General features: G+C 42.3%; 2 protein-coding genes across 2 annotated transcripts in view; one reads left to right on the top strand and one right to left on the bottom strand.

Annotated features, from left to right (window-relative positions):
- Window positions 1–204: 204 nt before the first annotated feature.
- On the top strand, window positions 205–9,540 carry cox15 (cytochrome c oxidase assembly factor COX15). The gene is made up of 9 exons (XM_076285330.1): window positions 205–344; window positions 879–1,063; window positions 5,862–5,984; window positions 6,225–6,411; window positions 6,713–6,880; window positions 7,180–7,261; window positions 7,352–7,506; window positions 8,457–8,570; window positions 8,821–9,540. The coding sequence occupies exons 1-9, from the start codon at window positions 270–272 to the stop codon at window positions 8,950–8,952; spliced, it is 1,221 nt and encodes a 406-aa protein (XP_076141445.1). The 5' UTR covers window positions 205–269; the 3' UTR covers window positions 8,953–9,540.
- A 252-nt stretch (window positions 9,541–9,792) lies between these two features.
- The window catches only part of LOC143124059 (A-type potassium channel modulatory protein KCNIP2-like), a 43,072-nt gene continuing 26,501 nt past the window's right edge, over window positions 9,793–26,363 (bottom strand). Inside the window, exons 2-8 of the mRNA XM_076285331.1 lie at window positions 14,588–14,712; window positions 14,234–14,303; window positions 13,900–13,970; window positions 13,145–13,252; window positions 12,924–13,028; window positions 12,369–12,431; window positions 9,793–12,155 (exon numbers count right to left, since the gene is read on the bottom strand). Of these exons, the coding sequence (XP_076141446.1) occupies window positions 12,108–12,155; window positions 12,369–12,431; window positions 12,924–13,028; window positions 13,145–13,252; window positions 13,900–13,970; window positions 14,234–14,303; window positions 14,588–14,712 (590 nt within the window). The 3' untranslated portion in view covers window positions 9,793–12,107. The remainder of the gene's footprint in view (window positions 12,156–12,368; window positions 12,432–12,923; window positions 13,029–13,144; window positions 13,253–13,899; window positions 13,971–14,233; window positions 14,304–14,587; window positions 14,713–26,363) is intronic.

Here is a 26,363-nt window from a genome sequence, read left to right as displayed (position 1 = left end):
CATCTAAAGTCACACAAACAAAGGTTATTATTATTATTATTATTTTGTTTTAATTCAGTGAAATATTAATATATTTCAGTTAAATGTCAATAAAGAAATGATACTTTAATAACAAGTGAATAGTTTATGTAATTTCCTCGTTTTTTTTCTCTACATCGTACGTCATAGGGTCAGAGGTTACAGTGCTTCTGGTTAAGTAAGGAAACATGGTTGCTTGAGCTGTAACGTTAAGGACATCATTTTCAAATTCATCTGGAAATCCTGACATAATGCTGCTCCCATCGTTACGATTCGTGGTATCATGTGGCTGTCGTAACGCCGGACGAAGCTTTAATCAAAGCCAGGTACGATAACAATCCTCCACTAACGCGAAAGATTGATTAATATTTTGTCGAGGCAGTTCATAGCTTAGGCTAACTAGCTAGGTGGCATATATTACCAAAGGAGTTACATGTGCCTCAATTGCCTCCCATTAACAAGGGAGGCAATTGCTTAACATTTTATAAACCATTGAGTGAAATTAGGTGTTTTGTGTACAAATAGATGTATGGAAACAGTGAAACAACCTGTGATTATAGATCGTTACCCAGGCTGTTCAGTTAAGGTTAGTAACGTCAAAGCATATTCCAGCAATCGTTTAACGTTAGTGAATTGAGGTACGACTGCAGTGATGGGATACCTTAATGGAAAGTGGGAAATGTGTAATTTATTGTATAACATAATATGTATTGTGTTGTAGGAGTTGTTTTGAGGCAAGCCCCCTTGCTGCAGTGTTATGAAAACCGCTGTTACGTGACGTCCTATCAAGTAAGCAATGGAGATGATTAATATTTGAGCATCCTATTGAATTTTGGTACGGGTCTGTGTTTTCCCTTCAGCGGACCCCTCTACGACAATGGGTGCTAAAGAGGTGGCAAACCACATCAACCATAACTGCAGAAGCAGGCACTGTTAAAGCAACGTCTACAGTACCTAACGCTGTCACAAACCGTATTGTTGGAAGATGGCTGGTTGGTTGCAGTGGATTGGTATTGGGAGCAGTTGTTTTAGGTGGGGTAACCAGGTGAGTTTTCAGTCATATACTATGTGTCCCCTTTAGGGCTGGGATAAACGATTATTTTTTAAACGATTAATCTAGCGAATATTTTTTCGATGCATCGATTAATCTAACGATTCATTTTTTCAGTCCGATTCGATTTCGATTTGATTAGGTTATCGATTATCTCCCCATTAATTCACTATAATAGCAACTTATACATGTTTATTTACATATCTGAATGAAAAAACATGGATTTTTTAACATTGCAATATTTGTTTATTGCTCTTAAGATTCCAAAATAAAACTACCCCTATACAAGTGCAAAGTAATGCATTCTTAGTCAGAGGTAGCATTCGATAAAGTTCAGTACTGTACATGTCAATTAATTGAGTGCCTGTCATTTTAAGACATTTGTGTGGGAATCCTTGCAATTAACATTAACACAGTTAAAAGGCTGCTAATGTGTGGATGCAATTCATAACGTAGTCAGTTCAAATAACGGTTCGTAGGGCCTACTTCTCCTTTGGACAAGCACTTTTGAGTCTTGGAAAAAACTTTTCCATTTACATCGGGATTTTGCAAACATTCCGAGTCAATAAAATGAGCCCTGCATGAGTAACGAATACAAGCAGCTGCAAGTAAGCATGCTAAACTTGACATCCAAACAGTATTCTAACGTTAGCTTTGAGATACTGCTTGATTGCATGTAACTTAACTTAGTTTAGTCTCCTCAATGTACTATGTTGTGATAAGACCTTAGCAGAGTTTAGAGTTTACTTTAACTTTTAATGCAGCAGTTTTGAACAAATTAGTGCACCATGGTCACGATGCTAAGCGGATTTAATAGCAATTTAACCCACTGTTCTATGCAGTGCTATGTGGCAACAACAATCCTTCAACAATCGTGAATATTTTGTTAAATGCACATGCAGAGGAGCGGGCGGGGCAAGGAAAGGCTGTGTGAGTAAAAAGTGCAGCTCAATGAAATTAATTTATCTTATAGTCAGGTAGAACCCCAGGATAGGTGTGACATAAGGTACTAATGCAATTTTTTTGCATAAATTGATAGTGTAGGGGGTGTAGACTCAGAATCTGACGGGACCCTTGAGCATTTTTTTTTAAATGACATAATTTGCCACCCCCCTTTTTTTGACCATAAAAAATAACCAGATGCACATTACTGTATAAACCCATCATGTATGGTATCAAATGAAAGCTCTTCTCAAACAGAAATCAATGATGTCAATAAAAAACATGCTAAAGAAGTCCCTCCAGAGAACATAATAACTGTAAAGCCTGGTATGGTCACACCGCTGAAATGGTAGGCTGAGCAACAAATTGTATCAACTCTCCACAATTAATCAAATAGACAAAGTTATAAGGAACAAAGTAGAACTTTCTCACAGATTCTGAAAGCAACTATATACAGAACATGTTGCCAGGCTGGCCTTGTACACATAACAAACATCAAATGTCTCCTCCAAAAAACATTCATTCAATCAGACATTTCTCCTTCGCTGTCATCAGTATCCTCCACTGAAAATGTAGCCATTTTCAAAGTTTTATTTTCACACTGTTCACCACCTTTTCAATGGCAGTAGGTGGTGCATGGTAGTCCATCTGACTGACAGCTGCAAGAGGCCCTGGAGCATGCTGGCACTGCCTTGCATCCACAAGCAACAAGCTGTAGACCTGTTTTGGGTGCAATGTCAGTGTTGCCATGAACAGGCACAGGAATTCCATCCTCTATTTTCCAACCAAACAGGGATACATCATCAGTACACACTGGAGGTGTTTTTTTGTCAGCAGCTCTCCACAGAAGGACTTGCAGCCGTGCACGCTTGATGTGTTCCACTGCATATTCTCTTGTTGGAGGAAGACTCTTTATTTTAGGAGGGTCTCTTTTCTAGGTGAATAGCATGTACCTCAAGTTACTGAGGCTTTCAACAGTCTTTCCATAGTAGAGGCAAGAAAGGAAATCCATTCCTGCCTTCATGCTCATCAGCTTCTACAGTACATATGTACAATTCTTCAAATCAAGATTCCTCTTGAGCATCAAGAGCATCAAATTGATTGCTGAGGTTTTCCCTTTGCCATATGGATATGACACACTGTCACAACCAAACACTGCATGAACAGCCAACAAATCATAACATTTGTCTAATTTTGCAGCCATAGCATTAATGTCAATTACTTTGGGCATCCATGGCCTACTGGTTAGGGAATCGGACTTGTGACTGAAGGGTGGCCAGTTCGATCCCCGACTGGTAGGAAAAATGTGGGTGGGGGGAGTGACTTCACAGCGCTCTCCCACATCCATGTGAGGTTCCCACATCCCACATCTGGATGAGGTGCCCTTGAGCTCCCCGGGCGCCGGATCAAGGGCGCTCAGTCCACTGCTCCGGGTGTGTATGTATACTCCTAGTATGCTCACTGCTCTAGGGTGTGTGTGTGTTTAAATGGGTGTACACTGTACACTTGTACACCCCCGAATGGGTAAAATGCAGAGCACAAATTCCTTCTATCAGTGGGGTCAGCCCTATGGTCCCACATTTTTAGGGTTAGGGTTAGGCCTGAGGTGTGGGTTAGGGGACATAGGGCTGTGAGAACATAGGCATGCTCCCGTTCTGGTATATGTAAGTATACTTGGGTAGCCATGGCCTACTGGTTAGGGCTTTGGGCTGCCGGTTCGATCCCCGACCAGTAGGAGAAATGTTGGGGGGTGGGGGGGAGTGGTTGAAGAGCACTGCTCTCCCATGCGCAAGTGAAGTTGTAGTGCCCTTGAGCACCTGATCCCTCACTGCTCCGCGTTAGTGTGCTTCAGCGTCCTCAAGTGTGCTCGTTGTGTGCTTCATCTCACTGTGTGTTCATTAATTCACGGATGGGATAAATGCAGAGACCAAATTCCTTGTATATGCAAGTATACTTGGGCTATAAACCTGATTTACATTTGTTGTTATTTGTTGTTGTAATTCCAAATGATTTGTGTCATTCCTTGCAATACTGGAGGAAATAATTTTCTTGATTCTGTCCTCTCCTCCTGTAATCAACTTTACAGTCTTCTCTGTAATTCAGGGGGCAAATTCAAGGACTATTATCATTAATGTGCTGACTAACTGGCAAGTACCTCCTAACTCAGACTAGTTTGTATCAATCCTGGATTGTGGTGTCTGTTTTTAAAGCATTAAAAAATGTTAGGATGAAAAATATTGTTGTCTGTAATTCTGGGGGAATATCCAAGGACAGTTATAATTAATGTGCTAACTACCTGGGAAGTACACAACATTGCTGTCTGAAATTCAGCGACTGATTCAAGGGAAATTAAAGCTAACGTGCTAGCTAACCCGCAAGTTGGTGAACTAGGGTGCATCAGACTTGCTATAATTCATATTAAAATGAATTACTATTGAATGATTGTATTCCTGTATGTATTAAGCTACATGGCAGTTCCATAATGTATTTAATTTAATACCAAACATGACACGATTTAGAGGTATAAGCTATTATGCAGCAAAAAGAAACCTAATTTGATCTTAAAGGTCACTTTCCAAAAGGTATTTTGTTCTCTGGAGGGACCTAAACTATTTTTTTCTACTTTATTATGGTCAAAGCTGATTTCTGTATGAAAAGAGCTTTAATTTGATACCATACATGATGGGTTTATATGTTAATGTCTATTTACATGATTTTCTATGATCAAAAAAAGGGGTGTGGCAGGTGATGCCATTTTAAAGAAAATGCTCAAAGGTGCCGGAGCGGCACCCGTCAGATTCTGAAAGGACACCCCCTTACCTATCAATTTATGCAAAAAAATTGCATTAGTACCTTATGTCACACTTTTGCCCAAATTCCACAAAGTTCTACCTGACTTATCTTTAAAATAGTAGGCCTACAACATAGAACAATGTGTTCTATCAATGTGCGGTGGCCGGTTTTGATTTCGTGGTGCCCAGCCACAGATTAGTCAACGTATGGAAAACACTGAAGGTGTAAAATTAAAAATATTTAGCAGCACACGTTATGCTTGACAAATTGACGCTCATATTTTGCGTCGACGTATTTTTTGCGTCGACGTCATCGATTACGTCGACGCGTTGTCCCAGCCCTAGTCCCCTTGTTACTTTTATAAACTTTAAAATGAACTATGAAGTTTTTGGTTAAGACTGTCAATATTCTTTGACACAAACATACAGGCATTTGTGGGTGGCAACAGGTGTGCCATGCTGTTGGAGGTGCAAACAAAAGGTGCATCGCCATTAAGATCACATAGATAGGAGCTGGCTCAAGAGTTATAAAAGTGTTTTGTCATGTTTATTTGTATAATGAAAGGACAGTTTTTATAACTATCTGCATGTGTTTACTTCTGGCACCTTAGGCTACCATAATGGTAACTATAAAGACATTACTTGACACCTTCAGTTTCCACTTAGGGATCAATAAAGTATCTATCTATCTATTATATCAAAGCAAGGTGGCTGTTTCGAAGTTAACTGATGGTCAAATTTCGTCAATCAATCTGTAACTTATCTTTTGGTCCACAAAGCTTCAACTTAGGTTTATAACCTGCTATAGAACTTGGTTGAAGGGCAGAATGTAATCGGATGACACGTATCAAATCACATCCAAGGTGAATTTTACGCAGCTGTCAGTGCACCTCTGATATTGTTTGCACCTTCAACAACATGGTGTGGAGTTTTGAGTGGTCAGTCAGTGATGTAAGCTTGTGTCAAAGAATATTTAGGAACACACTTTTGAAATACAAACATTAACTTTACAATCTGAAGCTAGCTTATGTTCAACACTTTTTTGCCTGCAAAAACAGATTGACGGAGTCTGGTCTTTCAATGGTGGACTGGCATTTAGTGAAAGAGATGAAGCCACCACAATCACAGGAAGAATGGGAAGCAGAATTTGCCAAGTACCAACAATTCCCCGAGTTTAAAATGTAAGTGTAATTACTCTTAAGGAATAGATGCATGATGTTGCGACAGAGAAGAGTGAAACCATTTGGCTTGATCATTATATTGGTGCTTATTTACATAGAGTATGGTATGGATTGACGAATGATTTGCACATACAGTATATGTTGGTTTATTTTTAGTGAAATATTTTGAAGCTAAAAAAGACAGACGTCTAAGCAAGCTGCTATTATTTGCCATTTAATAAACCACATTATTTCTTACAGAATGAACCATGACATGACACTCACTGAGTTCAAATTCATTTTCTACATGGAGTGGGGTCACCGCATGTGGGGCAGGCTGGTTGGGTTGGCGTATATCCTCCCCACTATGTATTTCTGGAGGAAGGGCTACTTCACCCGCTCCATGAAGGGACGAGTGCTGGGCCTGTGTGGCTTTGTCTTCTTCCAGGTATGTGGGCAGTCCTCTGAGGTTGTCCCTCTATATGAAGTTGCCTGAGAGCTCAGTTTGTGCTACTGTGAACAGCGAAGGAATAGAATAAAATATGATGTTTTTGTTGTAGAAAATATTAATATTTACAGAGCCGGAGAAGAATGTCTATCCTTCATAAACCCTGCATAGTTTACTTGATTTTGTATTTTATAACATGAACTATACACTAAAAGTAAGGTAGTAGAAAGTTTTTAGAATACGGTTGTTAAACGTTGTGCATAGTTTTGCGTTGTGAAATATGTGTTGTTTGTGTCTGCAGGGCCTCCTGGGCTGGTACATGGTGAAGAGTGGGCTGGAGGAGAAGCCAGAGTCTCATGACATTCCCCGAGTGAGTCAGTACCGCTTGGCCTCCCACCTGGGCTCCGCATTGGTGCTCTACTGCGCCAGTCTGTGGACGGGCCTCACGCTCATGCTGTCCCCCAACCAGGTGAGGTTCGGCACATACAGCAGGAATGATTGGTTGTCTCTGATGCCTCTCCTATTCGGCAGGCCCAGCAGGGTTGTTGATTTATATCAGTTCTTCTTTTACCTTGTTTAGCAGTTAAAAGTCCTTTATTCTTTTTACACACTCTTTATAATTACACAACTTCATAAGCATTTTGTTGCCTCTGTCCCAACTTGTTTTGAAACGTGTTGCTAGTATCAAAATCATAATGAACATATTGGGGTTGTATCTTTTTGGGAGGAAGAGGTTGACTCTGGCGGACTTTTTCTGTTGCTTTGTAGTTAAAAGAAACAAGACGCCTCACCCAACTGCGCCGATTCGCCAAGGGGACAGGGGGATTGGTCTTCCTCACAGCATTGTCAGGTACAATGACATTTATTTGGAAAGTGTGCAAGTATGACATTAATTCAATATTCCAAGAACATCTCATTAATTGGTAGTTTGTGACTACAGGGGCCTTTGTAGCTGGACTGGATGCTGGTCTTGTGTACAACTCCTTCCCAAAGATGGGAGATCGTTGGATCCCTGATGACCTGTTGGCTTTCTCCCCCAACATCAAAAATGTCTTTGAGAATCCTACCACGGTGCAGTTTGACCACAGGATACTGGTAATTGGCATCATTAGAATAATCAGAAATGTTCACAAAAATTATGTATTTTAGATTGACATTGATATGAAAGCAATGACTATATTTAGTGATATCCATGTGAAGCATAGTTAAAAGGATATTCCGGAATTGAAACAACTTAGGGTCTATTTATGGAACATAACATGTTCAAACTTTCGTTTGAGAGCAACATTATGTTAATTGGTGGAGTTTTGAGCAAGACCGTTGTTTGCATTATAAGAAATTGCCCTCACGGCTGATTTGAGATGAGTAAACTTAAGCAATAAGCCCCGAGAGGCCATAGGTTACACTGATTCTACAACAGCTAAGGGGCGTTGTTAGGCATGACGCGCTAGTAGAGTGCCTAAAACCCCCCTTAGCTGTTGTAGAATCAGTGTAACCTACGGACTCGAGTGGCTTATTGCTTTTCTAAAACTGTTACTATAAATACCTGGCAAAGTGTCGTCAAGTAAAGGCACAGCAAACTAGAAATATAATGAGTTATTCCTAAATAATCATTCTTTCGCCAAGAAATATATTTTTTCTCTGGTTGCTAAGCAACGTCGACGCAGCTATTTTAACTTTTGTATCAAGTTATGGTAGCGCAGTAATATAGAAATGCGGTCAAGGTGTATGTTTATGCTGCATTTTACAACGGCATCAAACGTGATTCAGCCAATCACATTTAAGGACCGGAATTATCAGTTTTAGAATGTGGTATAAAGCATATCCTTTACAGCCGATATTCTGGTACACTTTTATGAAAGGTTAAAAGGATATTCCAGAGTTGAAACAACCTAGGGTCTATTTACGGAAGGTAACAGTTGTCATAACTGTAGAAGAAAATGGCAAATTATTTGAAATTGGTGAATTATGCGCATGGTCTATTTTTAAGGGAGAACTCTTTTTGAACATATAAACTGATCATGCTCTTTCCTTTTTGCATGCAGGCAATAAGTTCACTGGCTGCCATCACCGGCCTCTTCTTCTACTCCAGAAGAGTGCACCTGCCTCGTCGGGCAAAGATTGCCATTAGCTGCCTCACCGCCATGGCTTACACACAAGTATGTTAGCATTTCATGTTTGAAAGAAATGTTTGTTTTACTGTGAAATACTTTTTCAAAGCCAGTTTTCAAAGTAACTGCATATCAGGGTACAAAAACTGTTTTGGGGGAAAGATTACACAGAAATATCTGTAATAATCTTTGTAGTGTGTGTCCAGTATGTTGTAGTAATTGTTGTGGGAAGATAGTGCCTGGTGAATAGGAACTGAAAGGAGAATTGAAATGAAGTGAGGTGATGTTGTCCTTCCAGGTGGCTCTGGGCATCAGCACGCTGCTGCTGTACGTGCCCACCCCGCTGGCCGCTACGCACCAGTCCGGCTCTGTGGCGCTGCTCACCTTCGCCATCTGGGTCCTCGCTGAATTGCGGAGGGTCGCCAAGTAGGCCCTCTTGAGGCTCACGCAGTGCAGCTCTTTCGCTCTTTGCAGCTACATGTTTGTGGAGAGACTGTAAATTCCCCCCCCCCCCCCTGCTTATGGAAATGGCCTCCTCTCTTTGTCCAACACCAGATTGTTCCAATGCAGTTGACGCTCAATGCCCCATAGCTTGCAATTCATTTAATCATTTCGCACACACGTAAGCACACACACTTGCGGATTCCATTCTTAGCCCCAGCATACCTGGCCCTGCCTTCTACCGGAAGCAGGCCTATGACACTTAAGTTCAGAATTGTGTACTAAACTTTTTTACTCATGACTCACGCTTTTGATAATAGTTATTTTCAGGATGTGTGAATACTTAACGCATTACATGTGATAACCATGGCGAGCCACCATGTGGAATGATTGTTGTAAATTTTGAAACGGATCATCCATTGCCTTCCCCCATTGCACTGCCTGACAGATACATCGATTTGAAATGGTATAGAGAGTGAGGAGGATTGAAGGGGAATACTTAAGTACTGTGTATATTTAAATTATTGAACTTTGAATTTTCTAGGTATTATTGTCAATAAATGTGTTCACAGATGTTGTAAAATCCCTGTGTCAGTGAAGATCTATCTGTACATATCTATATGTAGTTTTTCTTCTGAATGTTGTTGATTTCAGGTAAAAAATAGCACTATTTGTAAAAACACATCTTTAGAAGAGAAGTCCACACTTTCAGTATTCCCAAATGTGTATCAGACTATAAATTATTGAATATGAGATAGAAGTCCAGACTGTTGGAAGAGACATTTAGAAGAATGTGATAGAATGGTGCATAACATACTATGCATAGCAGTTGTGATTTTTATTGTCTATACAAAATATACATGTTTTTATGTAATGCAACCAGTTGAGGCTAGCTCACTAGACACAGTTGGTACACCAGGTTATTAAGTTTATCATTGCTCTAGACAGTACATGCGAATATAGACAGGTACCACTTTGGGTAGGAATGGAGTTCTGCTACCAGCAATTAGGACCAACTATCGATATCCATCCATGCCACATCAAAAATAAAAAGAATATCAAGTTAATTTTACATAGAAGAGGGTGTGACCAAATTAGTTCAGTACAGCACTCAAGGCACTGCAGTAATAATGTGTTCTTTTTAATGTTGTATTCATGGTGACCTTCATTGCAAGTGTGTTGATATGTATATATGCTTGGCATCGAGTCTAGTGGTGAGGGCTAGACTGGGAATACAGCACTTCAATTATCCATGTGTTAAAAAATAATGATCGGACCATGCCAAAAGATATCAAATCAGTTACACTGGACCTCTTCCTGCAGCAAGTTCACTCATGTTGAAATAAGGCGACAGCCTCACATAACTGGCAAAAGAATCATACAAACATTAAACTTGAGTGCCAATAATTACCGGTACTTCATAGGCTTAGGGTCAAGAATTACACAAAGGAGACACTGGAAGGCTTGGGACAGTGAACACAACCACAGTGATCCAGAGTATGTGCATCACCAATGTTCTGCACCCTCCTGACCACAAATGAATACTCGGTAGGGATAGACATGACACACTCTATCTCATTCTGTCAACTGATCATTGGTTCTTGTAGATCAATTCTCTGGATGACGTTATAAATACTTCAGGTCACAGTTGATGAAGGGACATTATTGCTTGTGTTAAACTAGCCCATCTATCTTCTACACGTCCCTTTTTAACTGCTTGGGAAATAAATAAAATATAGAAACACAAATTACACTACCAATAAAGATGTGTATGCACGCACCCTCCCTCCTCCCAGCCCATCTCGATGTGTACTTCTGTAATGGTCTTTATAAAATACTTTACTTATTATAGTGGCTGTCTGTAGTGTGGTGTCAGTAGTAATCTCAACTGGAAAGAGAAAACAGTGCCAGTCCCTTTTCCCTATGCTTCTGAATGGGAAAAGTAACAGATCCACCTTTCCTACTGCTGATGTGACCCCTTCTAATTCTCCAAGCCAGGCCCCATTCCATCACAGAATACACTGAGATAAGTGATGGTAGCATGTTAAGGAAGGGATCAGGGAAAACTGACTAGAGCCTTTCTCTTTGGTGTTTGATGGGAAAATAAACTTGGAGGAAAGATGGCTGCTCCTTTTGACAATGCGTTGCAACATACTAACGTCCATCCCAGGCCTTAGCCAGAGGGAAGGAAGCCCCTCTCTCTATTCAAACTAGATCACACTCATCAGTGTGTCCATGACATCATCTACTGTATGGTACAGTCGAGTATTACATGGCAGAGTGAGGACACTATTATTTCACATGTTCACTCCCATTCTAGATACAATACAATTAGCTAAGAAGATTGACTGGCTATGGTGAGACATTTGCCCACAATGCAATTAGCCATGTGTTGAGTTTATAACCGGAAGTTGTCTGTGAGGGCACAGAGAGAAACAGTCAGCATACGACAGCTAAAGATTTCAAGGCCCAAACTGGAGACTCCTCTGGAATGTAATCATTTCTGCCCTGCTAACCGCTGCGGACTGGTCAGCTAAGTTACTTTATGGCAAGTGAGTGAGTGGTGGTTGGGTAGGTAGCCTGGGATTCTGAGTGACGGCAGTAGAGCCTTACACAACCTTACAAGCACAACGACGACAGCAGACGCTAAAGGGGAGCGAGGCACCTGTGTGGACACACATAGAGCAGCAGACAGGCTTTGGAGTATCTCGGTAAATAGATAAGTGTGGACTAATTGTGACATCATGCGGTAATAAAATCAGTTTGTTGTTGGAGGGTCGTTGTCGTCGTCGTCACGATGCCCAGTCGCCACATTTCCAGTCATCTTCTGGTCTTCCCATATACACGCATCTTTCTGTCTTGATCACCCCCCTACACACACACACACACACACATACACATACACACACACACCCTCCCAGACTGGGACTGTATTTCGAATGAGTCAACACAAGAGCTTCCTCAGAACATGATGAATGTAAAATAACAAATGTGTGTGTCTATAAGCCAGCCCCACTTTTTTTCAAGTGTCTCTAGGAAAAAAGGAATGACATTGGAGGATAAGGAGGCCAGTTGTGGGGGTCCTTAGGCCAACATGGAGTCCAGACAACAAGGCCTTGGGGTCCCCTCCACCAGTTGACCCTCCTAAATGACATTGTCAAACAGCTGCATGGACTGCATGATGTTCTCATCCTGAGGTGTAGACAGAAAGAACACATCGACAAGAGAAGACATTATTAACAGCTCTGCTAATGCTTCACTTCATAAAGAAGTACTTATTTAATATGGGATTTATTTTAGTGCAAATTAGATACTGACAAAACACCCACAGAAAAAGTATAGGTGGAACCAACCAAAATCAGTCTGATCAAAATTTTCTTGTAAAATAAATGGATTCATTCCTACCTTTTGGCATGACTCAATGAACTCTTCGATAGTGACAACACCATCTTGATTTCGATCCATTTTCTAAAGAGAGGAACAGTAAGAGAGAGCTATAATTACTTCAGGGTAAGTTTAATTTAATTTAACTTTGTGTGCAAAAGATGACAATGTTTTAGTGCTGCTTAATGGAAATCGTTAACTTATTAGCAACGGATTAATGGAAAATGTAAGAAGGAAATGGAAATATGAATAAATTATGTTACACACACACACTTTGTGTTGATGTTAGGCTATAACACTGGGGATGTGTGAGTGCAAAATAGTAGCAACACAAGATATTTGAGTAGCTAAGGACCCGTGACTAATCTGTTTGGATTTTAAAAAAAACTATTCATATGCCTCAAGGCAGTCCTCGGGTATCAGAGGAAATGTGGCTTAAATTGAGGAAAATATATAATCTCAAGATATGTATACCTAACCTCTGAATGATTTCTTTACAGTATAAAATACATTCTGGAATTAATTGAGTGAATCAGAAAAAAATATGAAGATATTATATGAAAATATAATGATAACCTGAAAGAAGTTCTCCACGTGTTCCCTTGGAGCGTCATCTTGCATGCAGGGGTAGGTGTACTTTCCCATCATGTCATAAATTGATCTCATAATGTCCATCATCTCCTAAACCAGACAACCAGACATCCAAAAGAGGGGGTAGGGGTGGAGGGGGACTGTGAGCACAGATCACTCATCACACACAATAATCCAGGCTTCAAGGGGCTGGGAAAGAGGCCTACCTCTTTGGTGATACAGCCGTCCTTATTGAGATCATAAAGGTTAAACGCCCAGTTTAGTCGGTCATTGATTGACCCTCTGAGGATAATCGAAAGACCTGCAACAAAGTCCTAAGACAGAGGACAATACAGCATTAAAATAACAACCCAATACAGTCCTGCTCAGCCCAATAATTACTGGTTGACCAAATGCGATAAGTTACTCAGTGTTCCTCAAAGTTTCATGGAATTTTGAGAAAGTCTTTGGGCTTAATGAGTTTTATTTTATTTTAAAATTAAACATTTTGGTGTCAGTAAACAGCAATAAAAATAATAAAAGGGGCATTGGAAAAAAAACATTTTGTAGAAAAATTGAGCCAAGGTCACAACATTTTTTTTTCTGATGCATGAAATACACACCCAAGAGACCTTGTTTCTTGTTTGACCTCCTTACAAAAATACAACACTTTTAAAAATCATTTGCTAACCTTGCTAACCATAACAATTCCCAGTGGAGAGTAACACATTTCTTTCCATCTGTCAGTTATCATATTCCCAGACCAAGAGAAGTCAGACGACCTGCTGCATCTGACTCAGTTGAAATGAGCTTACAACGGCTACAACGGCTTATTACTGAGTGACATGAAAGTAAATACATTAGCAGATACTGTATGTCAGAGTTTCTAAGTGTAGTCCAGATAGAGACTTGTACCATTGAGTTGTGTTTGTGTGGTTTTCAAGCTCCAAGATAACATGTACTGTATATAAATGATGCTTACCTCAAAACTAACTGACCCATTCTTATTTGTGTCAAATGCTTCAAACAGGAAATGTGCGTATGTACTTGAGTCTGGAAGAAGAAGAGTCCTAATTGCATATTTATTGCATTTTGGCTATTAAAAATAGATAAAACAATAACATTAAAAGGGTACATCAGATACAGCAGGTATCTATTCCACCTAAGATGTATATTTTAAAACAGAGCCTAGGGTAAAATGGATATGATGCAGTAAAAATGAAATGATGTAGTGTTCCATAAAATCGGTCAGGTCAAAGACATTTGGTGCAACCGTGAGAGAAATTGTGTGTTTAGTGTGTTTGTGCGACACTAACCTCCCTGGGGGAAGAACTGAGAGTAGATGTGTTTAAAGGTTTCTTCATTGACCACACCACTGGGGCACTCCTGCAACACACACACACACACACACACAGAGAGAGAGAGAGCGAGCGAGCGAGAGAGAAAACCTTTTAAGTACGGTAAATAAAGCATTATAGTTAATGTACTTATTTCACACACACACAGACACACACATATTAGATAATAGCATATAGCATATAGAGATGTATATCGATATATTGGTTAGATACAGTGCAATGTATCCAACCAAATTATTGATGTGCATGTTGTAAACATAATGGATAAAGCATAAGAGCATGAATTACAATTCCATTACAATAAAAACATACATTTTTGAAGCCTCTGTAGAGAACTTGAAGCTCCTTCTTGGTGAATTTCGTCTGCTCCTGTAGTTTGTCCAGACCCTCTGGCCGATGGCACACCGTGGACAGTTCAAAGTCATCCTCAATGCTGTCTGTTAGAGACACAAAAGAGTCTAAATGAAGGTCATGTCCACAGCATACACAACTGCATTTGTTTTTCAAACAATTACAGTTACACAATCCATACACAATACATATAATATACTATTCACATTGAGTATATTTATTTATGTATGTTAAATAAGCTAAAAGAGAATAACAACATGAGGTGGATGAATGAAATTCACGTCCAATCCTACAACCTGTAGCATACACCAAAGTAATGTCCACAGATAATGATCCTTTGAGAATACATATGCTGCTTTTCATATAACAGAATACCGACCAACATGAATCAAGAAAGCAATCCACCAGAGAAGTATTCAAAGAGAGCAGAAAGGGCCATCATAACACATAAGCACATAGGCATTCACTTTCATCTCCTTCCCAAGGACCACTCTGCAGCTTCTAAGTCCCCTGCAATGCACACAGCGCAAGCATGGCACTCGACATTATGTCTGGCACCTGAGACCTGAGTTCCTTAATCCTCCACCGACTCCACTCCTGGGGGGAGAAATGGCTGAGCCCTCAGCCCCTCAAGCATCACTTTGATCCAGTTTTAATCAGTCTCAAACACTATCCTCCAACCCAGGAGGCAAGTCTGAGACATGCTGTGCATTGTTAGCACCATGTATATTCTCACCTGATGTGTGCGGCATTTGTTTTTCTAAAGATACTTGCTTGGATATTTGAAGTGGCACGCATGAGACATTCTGATTCAAGTGTGCACAAACTTACTTAAGTATGTGTGTGAATGTATGTGTGTATTGCCCGTATTTATATATGCATGTGAATATGGGCACGAGTGCGTGTGTAAAGAGGGAAGGGTACGCAAGAGTTTGCATGCATATATTTATAAATATATTTCTCTCTCTCTGTGTGTGTGTGTGTGTGTGTGTGTGTGACTGTGTGTGTGTGTGTGTGTGTGTGTGTGTGTGTGTGTGTGTGTGTGTGTGTGTGTGTGTGTGTGTGTGTGTGTGCTGGGCTCAGGGTAGAGGGGGACAGTCAGGGGGACACAGACGGGTGGTACAGAGGAGTAGTGCGTGACAGAGCAAAGAGGCACTTGCTTTCAGAGACTGAGGGGGCGGCGCTGGGCCGGCAGCAGGGCAGCAGTTTGAGGAATCTCTGTTTTATGCTTTTTTTGCTTTGGCTGGAGGGAGCGTTACCTGTGAAAGTCACCAACCACAACACAGATATTAGACAAAGAGACACAGAGAAACATACACAAGAACACCATCATAGTCACCCTCCAGGTGCACAGTCGTGCAAACAGACAAGCAGTTGAGAAGACCCAACAACAATAACATTCGTTTCTAGCCAAAGAATCCTAGTTAGTGAGGTTAGTGCAGGTGGACATAATAGCCTAATTAGTTGACCTGGATATTCATAGATAATCATGTGCATCTGATGTGCACAATGCTTTAATACATCAATTGTACAAATATGTCTATGAGCTTTGCTCTTGAATTGACTTTTTGTTGAAAAAGCAGTTCACACTCACACTCGCATGCTGAAATGCCAGCATACACTGTACACCCACCAGAAACCCACACTTGCAACCTGAGTGTGTGTTTCATCCTGTCGGAGAACATGCGGGAGGAGGCAGCATGCAAGACAAGTCTCTCTGAAGCATCCACACAGACGTTTGCTGACCTGGCTCATCAACCTTCTTCCCAGTGGTTTCCATCACAACCCCCAACCACAACCACAACCACAACTCTAATCAGGCCATGCACCGCAATCACACAGCCGTATGGTGGCAACCTTTATGACACCACCCTGAGATCTGACACCATGGCTTTGAAGGGCAGCCACACATTTCCCATTTGACATGTGTCCTTGCAACATGGGGGTAGCCGTTGGAGTGATTCGTGGCTGATCTCTGATTACCGCCAGTCAGCCGTTACTTTGGCTCTGGCCCCTTGCACGCTCCACCAAGCAGACCCCCTTCAGGAAGTAAACACCCCACCACCAGACCCCCAATCAGCCCTTGTGCGCGACTCCAGGGTGCAAACGCTAGCTCTCGGACCTGCCCGGCCCTTTCAGTGCAGATTGAATGCAGTTACTGTATGGGTGAACAAACAGAGCGGCGGACAGAACAGAACACTTTACAAACATGGAAACAGAATCCATGAGTCACAAGCACGGAGAACAAAGCACCAAGATCACAGGTGGATGCCCTTGACCTTCATGCCACAAATCATGTCAAAGAAATCACCACATTAAGCTTTCATTAACACGAACGACTGCAATGTAGTCCACACAGTATAACTGAGAGAGGAGAGCAGTAGTAGTGTCTCTCTGCTGTTGGGTGGGTGAGTACGCTGATGTTGGAGATGTATAAGGAGCACTTACTCTTGCCCTTGTGCCTGTGGGGCAGCAGGCCTCGCACACTCCTAAGCACCACTCCAGCAGTCTGAGGGATGAAGGCCATCACCGCGGTGACCTGGACTTCGCTCCGTGCCAATTGCTTCTCTAAACGCACACGCTCTTTCACGCTCTCCTCTTCTTCGCTCTCTTTCTCTCTCTCTCTCTTGCTCTCTTTCTCTAGTCTCACCTTGAGCTCTCCCTTTGCTCTAATCTGTCGTCAGGAGCCTGTATTTATCCTCTTTTGGGATGTTCCTCTTCCGCTTCTCTCTCTCTCTCTCTCTCTCTCTGTCTTTTGCCCCCGCCCAGTCCCTCCCTGCACCCTGGCTCTGTGGTCAGGTCCCACCTTGGTCACGTCACTTGGAGTCGGACCAGCCATGTCATGGGCAACTAAGCACCAGATTTATGTTTCTGGCCATCCAACTGAGCCCTAGCCTCCGGCCTGAGGGTGAGTGTATGTGTGTGTGTGTGCATGTGTGCGTGTGTGTGTGTGTGTGTGTGTGTGTGTGTGTGTGTATCTGTATGTGCATGTGTGAGAGTATGTTTATATCAATTGGTGTGGCCAAGCTGATTTGATGAGCAAGAGATATGGTCTACAAAGGCTCCACTGATGTTAGGCATTTAGCTCCATCATTAAACAATGCTTGAAAACACATTTTAATTCCAGTAAAGCAGAATACTGACTGGTATGAGAACAGTAAGAAAAATACCTCTTGTTTTCCTCTTGGTCCTACAATATATCTTTGGCAGTGTGTGTGGTGTTGTAGTAAAATAAAACTGAGGAATCTTTTTGCACTTGTCCACTTCACTACATAAGTCTTTCAAGACCACACTTCCAGGCTCTACCATTATAAAAGTGTGCACTTTGATGCTACAGGAGATCACCTAATGTCATGGGCAAAATTAAAACTATTTGGTAGAAGGCTTTTTTGTTGGATTGGTCAAAAGAAAAATATATTTTCAAGGATCCACGTGCAATGAAATGTGAATGTCTTTTCTTCTAAAAGAACTATAATACTGAAAGCAGGTAGCAGGCTTCCTTACACTTATTTTACAGCCTGCTACCTGCCTTCAGTAGTAGAGAAAGACAGGCCTTCAGTCCTGGCCCTGAAAGAGCTTTGAGGGAACAGTGCTCAACCTCAATAGATTTCAGGTGAATCACTGGACCCACATGCCTCTCTTCTGCATGAGAAATCTGGATCTAGTAGGAACATGATTCATGAGTTCAGTCTGTTAGAAATAACAGAAATATTATTATTAAGAAATATCTTAATAATAATATTCAATAATAATTGATTATTGAATTCAACAATAATAATATAATTCAACAATAATAATTCATCAAGAGTATTTGTAAAAAATAAAATGAAGTTGCATGTGTCTTATATGACATCCACAAGTGAGGGAGGATCTATTTCCCCCAATACACAACACACCATGTAAACTGCAAATACTATTCAATTCACACGGTGAACGTAATCTGACCTCACCAAATAAATAAATATTTCCATAATTAGCCAGTAATTGGCACAAATTTACTCGCCTTTCTTTGAAATGACAGGGTGATTTGGAGACGACATGAAAGCCGACCTAAGGCACTCGTAAGTCAACTATATGAGTGCTATGTTAGCGTTGCTGTCAGACCCAATGGTGCTGCCCTACTTACGAAATTAGTTTCTCAACATTCATAAAAACGCTTAAATGATCAAATATTTCTTAATGTATCTGCCATGATCTTTTGTGCTAGTTAAAAAATCACTATGTACATCAAACCAAATGTCAAATGACCTGACAAAAATCAATGAACTTCAGTGATCCCTGCGGAAGTTGCAAAAGTGCACCGAGTGTTGCATCACTTTTCTATATCAGTTTTTGTTCTGTTTGATATCACACATCCTGTCCTTCTGCTGTAAATAACTTCAGCAATAATGATGGCCCTTTACCTGCCACTACGTCAGAAACACCTGCAGCAACCTTTACATCGCACAGCACTCAGGAGAAAGTTGTGTGAGCTATGAAGAGTGAAGAGGCTTTCAAGACTTTTAATGGCAGCCCACATCATCATCTGCATCTACTTCTTACACACCTGGGTCTGCTACATTTATTCATTACAAGACTGCCATGTATACTTTACTATTCACTCTCACTAAGTCTATACTATAGTACTACTATAACTAATATGCTATTTGATCATACATCCAGGGTTTAACAATATCCTTTTTTTATCCAATATCCATTTAAGTATACAACCAGAATTCTCAGATATGTAATATCTCTCTCTCTCTCTCTCTCTCTCTCTCTGTCTATCTCTTACCTCGCGTGGAGAAGTCAATCAAGCCCAGGAAGTGGAGGAGCTTGATCGAGCTGCAGATGACCAGCAGGATGCCCACAGTCTGCAGCCCCTCCATCTCCCACTCCTCCCTGAAGAAGAGCAGCATCCCGAGCTTCCCCTTCTCCTCTGTCCTCACCGACCCTCACAGCCCCCTCGCCCCCACCGCCCCCCTCCCCCTGGGCTTCACTTCACAGCCCTGGAGCCCCGACGACACGGTCACACCTTCACACAAGTTCCAGCTGCGAAATGTCCTAGGCTATCTTCAGGTGTAAAACCTTTTTTTCCCTTTGATTGTTAGTTTGTTTTCTTTTTCCTTCACGATTCTTTTTTTAAATCTCACTTTCTTTTTTTTTTGGGGGGGGGGGGGGTTCTGAAACCCTTCTCTTGCCGTCTCTCTGTCTTTCTTTCCTCTCTTGCAGTTAACAATTTCTCACAGCGTGCTGAAATGTGTCACATGTGTTGACATCCGTCCATTTTGGCTTCTCCAGTAGGTGGCCTGAGCACATGCCTGCGAGTTGACAGATGGCGAGCGTGAGGTCAGGGGGCCCTGAGCTGCCCTGTCCGTCCCTGCCCGGTGAGAGCCTCTGGGTCCCCTGGTGCACCGGTGGTCACTCCCCGCAGATGAAGAAATAGATACATCACCTATTTGGTTTACCTCATACTCCCTGGTTCATCTGCATCTACTTCTTACACACCTGGGTCTGCTACATTCATTCATTACAAGACTGCCATGTATACTTTACTATTCACTCTCACTAAGTCTATACTATAGTACTACTATAACTAATATGCTATTTAATCATACATCCAGGGTTTAACAATATCCTTATTTAAGTATACAACCAGAATTCTCAGATATGTAATATCTCTCTCTCTCTCTCTCTCTCTCTCTCTGTCTATCTCTTACCTCGCGTGGAGAAGTCAATCAAGCCCAGGAAGTGGAGGAGCTTGATCGAGCTGCAGATGACCAGCAGGATGCCCACAGTCTGCAGCCCCTCCATCTCCCACTCCTCCCTGAAGAAGAGCAGCATCCCGAGCTTCCCCTTCTCCTCTGTCCTCACCGACCCTCACAGCCCCCTCGCCCCCACCGCCCCCCTCCCCCTGGGCTTCACTTCACAGCCCTGGAGCCCCGACGACACGGTCACACCTTCACACAAGTTCCAGCTGCGAAATGTCCTAGGCTATCTTCAGGTGTAAAACCTTTTTTTCCCTTTGATTGTTAGTTTGTTTTCTTTTTCCTTCACGATTCTTTTTTTAAATCTCACTTTCTTTTTTTTTTGGGGGGGGGGGGGGTTCTGAAACCCTTCTCTTGCCGTCTCTCTGTCTTTCTTTCCTCTCTTGCAGTTAACAATTTCTCACAGCGTGCTGAAATGTGTCACATGTGTTGACATCCGTCCATTTTGGCTTCTCCAGTAGGTGGCCTGAGCACATGCCTGCGAGTTGACAGATGGCGAGCGTGAGGTCAGGGGGCCCTGAGCTGCCCTGTCCGTCCCTGCCCGGTGAGAGCCTCTGGGTCCCCTGGTGCACCGGTGGTCACTCCCCGCAGATAAAGAAATGGATACATCACCAATTTGGTTCACCTCATACTCCCTGGTTCCCTCCTTACTCCATCTGTTAACCCAGTCCAGTGAGTGTGTGTATGTGTGTCTGTGTGTGTGTGTATGGGGGCACGTTACCCCATACTAGACTACCAAGGCTGGAATCCATTCTTTTTATATGAATCACAGACCATCTGATGTTTAATCCCCTCCCACTGACCCCCCTCTTCCCTCTCTTTTCTCTCTCTCCCTCTCTCTCTTTTCTCTCTCTCCCTCTCTCTCTGTTCCCTCTCCTGCTTTTTCTTGGCTCTCCGTGCTTAATTGGGTCAGATGTGTTTGGTGCAAGTTTGGGAAATCAGGAGAAGGAGTAGGGGATCAAGCAGGGGAGGGGGACAGCAGGATGGGAACAGAGGGGGGTGAGAGAGGGGTGGGGTGGGGTGGGGTGGGGGTGCTGGGTTGTTCAGGTTGGCAGCTGAGTCCGAACCGGACTGACACACAGATGGGACCCGGTTCCCCCTCCTGAGAAAACAGAGATGGCCACAGTCCCATGCAGTGGGGCTCAGGCCAGTCCTACTACTATCCCTACACACTCACTCACACACACACACACACACACACACACACACACACACACACACACACACACACACACACACACACACACACACACACACACACACACACACGCACACACAGAGATTCCAACAGCACATGTGTTTCACAAAGTGACATATACACTATATGCACTTATTCTACAGACATAAATGGTGGGGAGTCACATATCACGGTTAGAGCTACGGCTACGGCTACTACACTCTCACTGGTGCTCAGATAGGGAAAGTGGGTTGAAGGTTGGACCTGTCTGACAGTCATTCCTGCAAACTGAATATAATGAGGTAGTGAGTGTGTGTGTGTGTGTGTGTGAGAGAGAGAGAGAGAGAGAGGGAAAGGGGGGAATAAGGAGAGAGGGAGAGAAAGAAGAAGTAAAAGGGCAATGCACCAGAGCTGCATGACCGATGACTATCATGACAACTGTCGCCGATGGGACCATCGCACACACATACATTTGAAGCACTGCATTGCTGTGTGCATGTAACACAAGTTTCTACAGAGCAAGAACAGCCCCACACCTAAACTCAGAATCAACAGCTTATTTTTCCACATGCAGTCATTAAGTGCAGAGCCTGCGGGAACCCAGTCATAGGACTCCCACTGGGACAGACTGTTCCATATTTACGGCAATTATGAATGGAACTAACAGAATTAGCTGTCCATCAGTCAGTAAACAACCACAGAGAGGAATCATAAAATAGCTCAAGTTACAAACATGACCTGAAAAAGTCCATTACCTATTCTATCCTACAACAAAACACAGCCCAGGCAACACACAAAATGAGACCAAGCAGCAATAATGTCACAGTCAATTTCCTATTTAAATCACCATATGATGGTTATTATCATACTTCTCTTGCAAAATGGATAACTTGATACTAGTAGTAATAAATAGTAAGAATTTAGTATGTTATGAGACAAAGTCAGTCAAATGTACAAATGCATCTTGTATTTGGGGCATATTACTGTAAATATTCCACTCAGAGCTTTGACCTTCTAAGCAAACATAAAGGTAGATGATGTCCAAACATGTTTATGACTTTGTAACAGCACATGTGTATATGTGCAGATGTGTATGAGCGTATGTGTGTGTGTGTGTGTGTGTGTGTGTGTGTGTGTGTGTCTAATGATGCATCTGGATCGGACAGATGGATGTCTTCTGGCTGTCCTTTTTGAGAGCCTACAAGAACAAACACAGTGACCCTCCACACATAGTGCGTCAAATCAGTTAGTCCATCCCTCCATATTTGTCATTCTGAGGAATATTTTTTCTGGGTGAAGTCACAGCCATTTAAATGGTCCCAAATTTAGACTTCTACCTGTGCAATTATCACTCCCAAACCTGATTAAAGTGGTGGAGGTAAAAGGTATTCTTGACAAATGGCACTTATCCTTTTTCCTTTGTGTGTGTGTGTGTGTGTGTGTGTGTGTGTGTGTGTGTGTGTGTGCGTACATGTGGTGAAAAAATCCATTTACATACCCATTAGGTTCTGCGGATATTTTTAAAATCTAGGTGAATCTCAATTCTGGGATGAAAGACCCTTTTATGTCAACACAGACAAATACCACCACTGTGGCATCTTGACTTGAACTACATAAGTTAACAAAAGCTGAAGAAGTACACTGTCAATGGAATTTTCTGGAGTCCATTCTTTTACACGAACACACCATAACATAGAACCACACTGGTTATATCTACAGTATATGCTGCTGTTAAAAATGATAGGCCTATAGGTGGCAGGCTAACTCCATTTAACACATTGTCATCATGGCACCAAAAAGACATGGAATGACAATGGAAGGAAGGTATACTGTGTGAATGAAAGAGAGGAATTCTGTTAGGGGTAACTATAGAACACAGTATCAAGAATTGTGTACGATACGATACAACTTTATTTGGCAGTTTGTGCTGAAATTCTTTTTGCCATACATGACAAGAAGTCACTGCTGATATTCACCTTACACTTTCTGTTAAAGTGATAGTTCATATAACATCCTGCAGAGGGCAGTACAGGATCAATATCCCTGATTTTGTCCTTAAGTTTTATATACTAGTTCTATTCTGTGTATAACCTCTATTTAACATTTGGATATTTTAATATTTGGGTCTATAGACTGACAATATTTAGAAAAAGGTCTTTCTAATAATGCTATTTCAGGAGTCTGAGGCAATTATAAATATGCTTGTCAAGACACACACACACACACACACACACACACACACACACACACACACACACACACACGCACTACGTCAGACACTCCCCCATCATTATCATTAAGTCAGCAGACAGACATGCTGATACGTTGACAAAAATCATGTATTGTAAAACACCTGGAAAACCATCTCAGCCATAATTTGCCTCTTTGCCGCATTCGTCAGCCAACACAGACTCATCTCCCCATTCTATTGATCCCTCACACACCTGCCCTGCCCAGCTGGGCCCATAGATCTCCATTAGAGTCACGCCCGGCGTCTGCATGCCCTCCCACAAACCATGGCTAATGATGGCATTAGGCAGCGAGGGCCGCTTCTGTCGGGATGGCGGCGGTACACACACAAGTGCGTGCATCGCCTGGTTACCAGCCCAGCTCATCGGCACAGTGCTTCATCATTCAGTCAGGAAAGCGATGGCCCGCTCATCCTGCCACCCGCCTGTCTGATCATGTAAAGGGGCACAAAGCATTGCGGCTGTCCATGCAGCTGGCCCAGATAGAGCACAGGTTTGAGATTGTGTGTGTGTGTGTGTGTGTGTGTGTATACGTGTGTATGCACATGTGTGTGTGTGTGTGTGTGTGTGTGTATGTGTGTGTGTGTGTGTGTGTGTGTGTGTGTGTGTGTGTGTGTGTGTGTGTGTGTGTGTGTGTGTGTGTGTGTGTGTGTGTGTGACCTTATTCTCCACAAGAAGTCTGCTTCACTCCTGACAGGAGAGAAAAGGTGGAGGGACTACATTCACAAATCTCCAGCCTCTGTGGCTACTAAAAGCACACACAACTAATATGGTGAGCTCCTTTTGTGTGCTTAAGAAACATGTGATGATATGGACATTATGATGGTGAAACCAAAAAACATGTCTATTACTGCATGCTCCCCATGAGACAATGATGTATGATAAGGTTATTGTCTCTGCTCCCTCCCTCTCTACAGGTGCGGTAGTGTGCTGCTTTTAGATCTCATTCAACAGGCCCGCAGACCCCCGAGAGCCCCCCTGGACACCTGGGGGGGGGGGTTAATTAACTGGTGACAGAGAACTCATATCCTGGAAAAGTCACAAAAAAGCGAATAGGCACAAGGGGGGATGTATTGCCCTCCCATAAATTATTCATCTTAGTCCCTGCTGTGCGCGCGTGTGTGTGTGTGTGTGTGTGTGTGTGTGTGTGTGTGTGTGTGTGTGTGTGTGTGTGTGTGTGTGTGTGTGTGTGTGATTGAAAGTAGACCCTTTATATGACCTCATACTCCACAAGTAGTCAAAAGGTGCAGGAGGGACTACATCCACTAACCTCCAGCCTCTGGGGCTACTAAAAGCACACACAGTTAATGTGGTGAGCCACTTTGTGTTCCAAAGAAAACATGCTTTTGATGGTGAAACCAAATACATGTCTGTTACTCTACTCAAAGGTTCTCTTTTGTAGTTGCTTCTGACCTATCCCATGGATAACAACTATATAACGTTGGTATAGCGAAGGGAGAGAGCAGTGACCCCACCCGGTCTTGAACTTGAGTCTCCGGGGTACTAACCCTGCAGCTTGACCGCAACGCCAAAGAGCCAGACCTGTTGGTGTGGCAGTCAGAGCGCATACTCAACTGTAGTGACGCTCCTCCGTCACACTGCCCTCCCCTTCAGGAAGCTTGCCTATGCGCTTCACACACACTGGCGTCTCTTACGCAACTACCAGCCGTACTTTTCCCATATGGGTGCCACAAACACATGCTTCACCCATCTTTGGGGTCCATCACACCAGGATCAACCAATTCCGGGGGTCCCTCATACGGCAAATGACCTCACGGCAAGTCATCCCACTTCTGACACCATATGTAGCAAAGAGAGAGAGCAGTGACCCCACGTGGTCTTGAACCTGGGTCTCCAGGGTACTAACCATGCGGCTTGACCACAACGCCAAAGAGCCAGGCCCATTGGTATGGCATACTCAACTGTAGTGACGGTACTCTATCACAGTAGGCTATATGATATATTAGCATTATGACATATTTATTATTTATAATATTAATTTAGCCATGACATAGGAGGTGCATCTTGTGCAGGACCTAAACTTTTAAGCTTCTAACTTAGTGCTGTGCAACCTGTTGGCTGAATGGCATGGCTTTTTGAGTTGGTCAACAGTGAAATTTATTGCCTGGCTGACACACGACTGATTTTCACAAGAGAACCCTTTATTCACTTCCAATTTCCAAGGGGCGTAACCCCTTAATCAAACTTAAATTGGTATATTAAACTCTTAACGAATCTTTTTGGAAGTACAGCAAATACATCTCTCTGGGAAGGTTATGCAGTTGTTCTCAATTCCATCATATAAGCCCACCCCATATTGAATAAGCGGTTGTGATTGGATCCTGGGTTTTTAGGGATGTTGGAAATCGCTGTGAATTGGAGGATGGCCAGAAAGGAAAGCATTTCCCAGTCAATTAAGAATGTGTTGTTTTTCTGGATTAAAAAGCTGTAGAATGAGCAAAAACTGTTCCCTGTTATATAAACAAGTCTGACAAAAAAAACACATTTTGTATCTTAAGTGGCTGTTCATCATTTCCAAGGAAATGATAACCTCAGTTCCAATC

The sequence above is a fragment of the Alosa pseudoharengus genome, unplaced genomic scaffold, assembly GCF_046254945.1.
Source record: "Alosa pseudoharengus isolate Yale_2024_CS ecotype anadromous, Long Island Sound unplaced genomic scaffold, YU_APseudo_1.1 YU_APseudo_1.1_scf_15, whole genome shotgun sequence".
Classification (NCBI taxonomy): Eukaryota; Metazoa; Chordata; class Actinopteri; order Clupeiformes; family Clupeidae; genus Alosa; species Alosa pseudoharengus.
Note: the sequence above shows the minus strand (reverse complement) of the source record. Positions and strands in the feature narration are given on the sequence as shown.